The sequence below is a fragment of the Pseudorasbora parva genome, chromosome 18 (assembly GCF_024679245.1).
Source record: "Pseudorasbora parva isolate DD20220531a chromosome 18, ASM2467924v1, whole genome shotgun sequence".
Lineage (NCBI taxonomy): Eukaryota > Metazoa > Chordata > Actinopteri > Cypriniformes > Gobionidae > Pseudorasbora > Pseudorasbora parva.
Window position 1 is genome coordinate 44,265,867 of NC_090189.1, and position 5,963 is coordinate 44,271,829.

Here is a 5,963-nt window from a genome sequence, read left to right on the forward strand (position 1 = left end):
TTCTGAAACATCATAACGCGCTCAGTCAGGAAGTTCTTTCTTATCTGATTTACGGAGTCGATCTCTGAGCATTTATAAAAGCAGTAAGAGTTGTTTTCTATTTACTTTCACTTTGTGTGAAGGATATCGTTTCTAAAACCTTTTTTTATTTTTGTTTTTTTTATTTTTTTATTCCAGTTAGCACCTTAGAAATGATAACGCCGTACTGTTATTGTTTCAAGCGTGTGTTTTACGCTACTGCTGTATTAATACACATCTTATTGATGATGATATGTAATAATGGAGGTTATGATCATGTGATGTGTTCTCAGAGGGTCAGGATGGTGAACCGCTGTGGGCTCGTGTCTGAGAGGAATCAGCCAGGTATGAACTCTCCTCTTCCTCCTCATAACTACTGCTTTATCTGTTTATATGGTGTATAAATCTGTTTCCATGGCCCAATGACCAAGTAAACCCTGTAATAAATATATCATGTAATATTTTGTAGAAATTAATCTGAAATGCGGAAACATTACACAGAACAAATTGTTTTGTCATTTTACTTAAGACTGTTAGAAAAATACAAAAGTGTAATAGTTATTGTGCTGTGTGCACATCTAAGCTGGTGTCAGGCTATATTAAAAGTTTGTTTTTTCATTTATACCACAACAGTAATGTCTTTATAGAATCTTTAAATATCTTTTTTCTTCAAATGGCAAATACAATTGTATTTTCATTTTAAATGGACAGCAATATATGTAATAATATATTTCAAAAATTTTATTTTGGGGTCTGAAAGTTAAATAAACATTGAATGATCTTTCACATATTTCTACACTAAAACTATCAGTACACCTTAGTTATACTAGATGAACTAGATCAGTTTCCATTCAAAGGAAAAATGATCAGAATAACTTTATGCTTGAAAGGATCTTGTTGCTCTTACACTGATAAAAATGCTCTTCTTACTTTGTATTTTTGTCTTGTTTCTAGTCTGAATATATAACAATTCTGTGCATTAAGAAAAAGGTTAGTTTTTGCTTAAAAATGATGCAAAATTATCTGCCAATGAGGTAAGAAAAATAATCTGGTTTCTGATTGAAATCTTGTATCTTGTTTATTTCACAAATAGAAATAAAATTTATTTCACAAATAAAAATAAAAATTCTCACCCCATTGGCGGATCATTTGCTTGTAGTCAAGTCAAGTCAGCTTTATGTATATAGCGCTTTTACAATTACGATTCTATCAAATTTTGTCACAATATTTTCCTGTTTAACACTGTGAAGCTGCTTTGAAACACTCATCATTGTAAAAGCACTATTGTGGTCAATAGTATCAAATGCAGCGTTAGGCTCATTGGAAATACGTTACTCTGCCTAAATTTTTGCAACACCCTAATTATGTACCTCCAGGTACATTTACCTGCACTTTTGTGGTAAAACGTCCACCGGAGGCGCTAAGTGGTAATATTTTTTCTCCATTCCAGATGCACAACATGACACCATGACTGATCTCACAGAATGAATATTTATAGCATCATTTTATATTTTGGAGTAACTAACTCCACTCCTACCCTAAACCTACCAACTCTCAACAATATAAAACACATAACAGTAACAGGCAAATAAATGTACAGTCACGTGTATTTATTGCAAAAACTGACCAAAAAACAGTAGAAAAGTATTAACTAGTGTTGGATTCCAAGCCTTCTGAAGTCAGACGATATCTTCATGTGAAGAACAGAGTTGATCTTAATGTTTTAGTCGTTGAAATGATGATCGCGCTCCTTTGCGAACAGAACACACACGCACTCGTTCATTCATATTTCTGATTCAAATAATACACAACAAGTTGAATGGTCACGAGAGCCAATGGCATTTTACAATCGAAGCTGACGTAAAGACGCAATTGAGGTGAAGCATTGATTGACTGATAGACAACTACTCTACCAACGAGTGTAAAGACCTCAACTCTTCCCTGTGCAACTCCTCCCGAGCAAGGACCCCGGCAAGGCCCTTGAGAATCATCTTCCTTTTCATTATTTGTGTTTGGTTCTTTTCTAATTCCGATCTGGCCTTTTCTCTGATCTGTATTCACCATGTGCTTTCAAATCTCAACAATTACTACTAGCACTCGTAAATCACGCTCTGTACGCACGAGACGCCGTAATCCTAATAATTTGCGCTATATCCTAACATCCTCTGCTACTTTTCCCTCTATTCCAATTGGTCTCTGGAATTGCCAGTCGGCTGTAAACAAAGCAGACTTTATTTCATCTATTGGGACTCATTCTCAGCTCAGCCTCATGGGCCTAACTGAGACCTGGATCAAACCAGAGGACACTGCCACTCCTGCAGCCCTCTCATGAGAGGAGCGATTAATTGACTGATAGACAACTACTCTGTAAGTGTTTGTAACTTTTCTCATTTGATTGTTTGTTCATTTGTTGTTGAATAAGTGTGTCTGTGTAGTGCAGTGGTGTGTATTATTAGTTTTGGTGTGTGTGGGAGTTAGCATTTGTTGAGTTAGCATTTGTTTGGTCATTGTCACGTTGGGAGTGAGTTTGTTGGGGGCGTTCCCAGCTGCTTTCAATAACGATACTCAGGTTAGTATAAATAGCGTGATAGTCCGCGGCAGCGGAAGCGGCAGTGTGAAGCCCTCCTCGTATGAAGACCAACGAGTGTAAAGACTTCAACTCTTCCCTGTGCAAGACCAACGAGTGTAAAGACTTCAACACTTTCCTGTGCAACTCCGCCCGAGCAAGAACCCCGGCAAGGCACTTGACTATCATCTTCCTTTTCATTATTTGTAATCGGTTCTTTTCTAATTCCTATCTGGCCTTTTCTCTGATCTGTATTCACCATGTGCTTTCAAATCTCAACAATTACTACTAGCACTCGTAAATCACGCTCTGTACGCACGAGACGCCGCAATCCTAATAATTTGCGCTATATCCTAACATCCTCTGCTACTTTACTCTCTATTCCAATTGGTCTCTGGAATTGCCAGTCGGCTGTAAACAAAGCAGACTTTATTTCATCTATTGGGACTCATTCTCAGCTTAGCCTCATGGCCCTAACTGAGACCTGGATCAAACCAGAGGACACTGCCACTCCTGCAGCCCTCTCAACCAATTTAACTTTTTCACACACTCCTCGGCCTATTGGGAGGGCTGGGGGTACTGGTTTGCTTATCTCAAATGATTGGAAATTTGATCCATTACCGTCTCTACCGGCCATTTCATTTGAATCGCACTAAATCACTATTACTCACCCTGTTAAAATCCATGTGGTAGTGGTCTATCGTCCTCCAGGTCACCTCGGTAACTTTGTGGAGGAGTTGGATGTGTTACTTTCTAGCTTCCCTGAGGATGGCACTCCACTGATTCTGCTTGGCGACTTCAACATCCATCTTGATAAACACCTAGCTGCAGACTTCAGCACTCTACTGACTTCATTTGACCTTAAGTTAGTATCTACTACGGCTACTCACAGATCAGGTAACCAATTAGACCTTGTCTACACACGCAACTGCTCCACGGACAACACTTTAGTTACTCCATTACACACCTCAGACCACTTTCTCATCACTCTTAACCTCATACTGACTCCTGATACAACACGTACTCCTACACAGATTACCTTTCGGCATAATCTACGCTCACTCTCTCCCTCTCGCCTATCCACTATGGTTTCATCTTCACTCCCTCCACCTGCTCAGTTCTCAGCACTGGACACTAACAGTGCTACTGACACTCTTTGCTCCACAGATATTTAAACATCCTCCTTAAACAGTTTTTGCCCCCTTTCATCCAGACCAGCCCGCCCCACCCCATCTGCCCCCTGGCTGTCTGATGTTCTCCGTGAACATCGCTCTGGACTCAGGGCGGCAGAGCCCTCTATCCTCTCTCCTTTGTCCTCCTCCTCCCCCTCCTTTATCAACTCTTACAGCTGATGAATTTGCATCATTTTTCACAAACAAAACATCTCTCATTAGCAACCAGTTCTCCTCACCACAAACTGACCCGCACATCTCAACAACAAACACGAACACGCTTCCATCCTTCTCTCCGCTCTCCGAGGCAGATATTTCTAAACTCATCCTTTCCAATCACCCTACTACCTGTCCACTTGATCCTATACCCACTCACCACCTTCAGGCTATTTCTTCTTCAATCACTCCTGCACTCACTCACATTGTCAACACTTCTCTTCACACGGGCACCTTTCCCACAGCATTTAAGCAGGCTCAGGTAACCCCACTGCTTAAGAAACCCTCTCTGAATCCAGCACTTTTAGAAAACTACTGACCGGTATCCCTTCTGCCTTTCATTGCAAAGACCCTTGAGCGAGTTGTGTTCAGTCAACTCTCTATGTTTCTTGAACGGGACAACCTCCTAGACAACAACCAATCCGTCTTCAAAAGCGGCCATTCGACTGAGACTGCCTTGCTCTCGGTAACTGAGGCACTGAGACTGGCAAAAGCAGCTTCCAAATCCTCAGTGCTCATTCTGCTGGATCTGTCTGCTGCTTTTGACACAGTTACCCACCAAATCCTCCTGTCGACACTTAAGAAGACGGGGATCTCACTGCTCTCCAATGGTTCAGGTCTTAGTGCATCAAATTCAAGGCACTAGTTCTTGCCTACAAAACAACCACTGGCTCTGCACCAATATACCTAAACTCACTTGTTCAGACTTACACACCCTCCAGAAGCTTGCGTTCTGCGAGCGAGCGGCGCCTCGTGGTTCCATCCCAAAGAGGCATGAAATCGCTCTCACGGACATTTTCCTGGACCGTTCCCACCTGGTGGAATGACCTGCCGATCTCAATTCGTGCTGCCGAGTCTGTAGCCTTTTTTAAAAAAACATCTTAAGACACATCTTTTCCATTTGCACTTGACCAATACAGAATAGCACTTACTGATCACCACAGCAACGACCAAAAAGCGCACACTCCTGGATCATATCTACGTCTCTCATCCGGATTTGTGCCTTCAGGCGGGTATGTTACATAGTTATCATAGCTATCAAAATCCAGTGTTCTGTATTTTGCGTACGTGAGTTTTTGTTGTAGATGGCTATTGCTGCGCGTTTAGCTAGAATGCCATACAAAACCAACCCATTGGGCCACTGAATCTGCATTAACGACAAGAGTTGGGTCAACAGCCTTAGTCCTAATGGGTTGTTATCATGGCTATCAAATCCAGTGTTCTGTATTTTGCGTACGTGAGTTTTTGTTGTAGATGGCTATAAAAAAAATCTAATTAAAAAAATGGTGTACTGTGCTAATTAATTGAGATTTCTTACAGCTCTTAAAGGTTGTTTTTGGCCTTGTTTGTTTCGTTGCTTCTATTGCTTCTTTATTACATTAATCTTTGGCAGATGGATTCGACGTTACTGATCGCTTATGGGGATTTTCTTCACACAAATCAATCATTTGGCCTCGGAACACTTGGAATATTTGTACTTTTTTGAATAAATTATGTATGCAGTCGTATCTGTCTGTTATATCCTGTTTTTTTATAATACTCGAATGGGTAGGTTTAGGGAATGGTTTGAGTTACACATTCAAAATGTGTCTGAATATGTGTGTGTCCACAAGTTAATTGGATTTATAAACATACTAAATAATTTTTTTTGAAAATGTAAAAATGCAGAATATTTCTTGTGATGGGTAGGTTTAGGGGCTGTGTGTGTATGTGTGTGTTTCCCTAAGTTTTCTCTGAAGATGTGTTGAGATGTGTGTGTTTGTGAAGATCTTCTGATATGTGTGTTTCTCAATTCCTCTGAAGAGGGTGTTGAGATGTGTGTGTGTGTGTGTGTGTGTGTGTGTAATTGTGCAGATCTTCTGATCTGTGTTTGTGAAGATCTTCTGATGTGTGTTTCTCCCAGATCTTCTGATGTGTGTGTGTGTGTGTGTGTGTGTGTGTGTTTCCCTCAGTTCCTCTGAAAAGCATCTCAGTGCAGCTGCAGGTTCAGG

The 5,963-nt window shown here is 40.6% G+C and overlaps 1 protein-coding gene across 1 annotated transcript in view; it reads left to right on the forward strand.

Annotated features, from left to right (window-relative positions):
- The window catches only part of LOC137046761 (von Willebrand factor A domain-containing protein 5A-like), a 36,924-nt gene continuing 30,961 nt past the window's right edge, over positions 1 to 5,963 (forward strand). The window contains exons 1-3 of the mRNA XM_067424155.1: positions 1 to 83; positions 312 to 363; positions 5,925 to 5,963. The exon at positions 5,925 to 5,963 is cut by the window's right edge and continues 164 nt beyond it. Coding sequence (XP_067280256.1) covers positions 321 to 363; positions 5,925 to 5,963 — 82 coding nt within the window. The 5' untranslated portion in view covers positions 1 to 83; positions 312 to 320. The remainder of the gene's footprint in view (positions 84 to 311; positions 364 to 5,924) is intronic.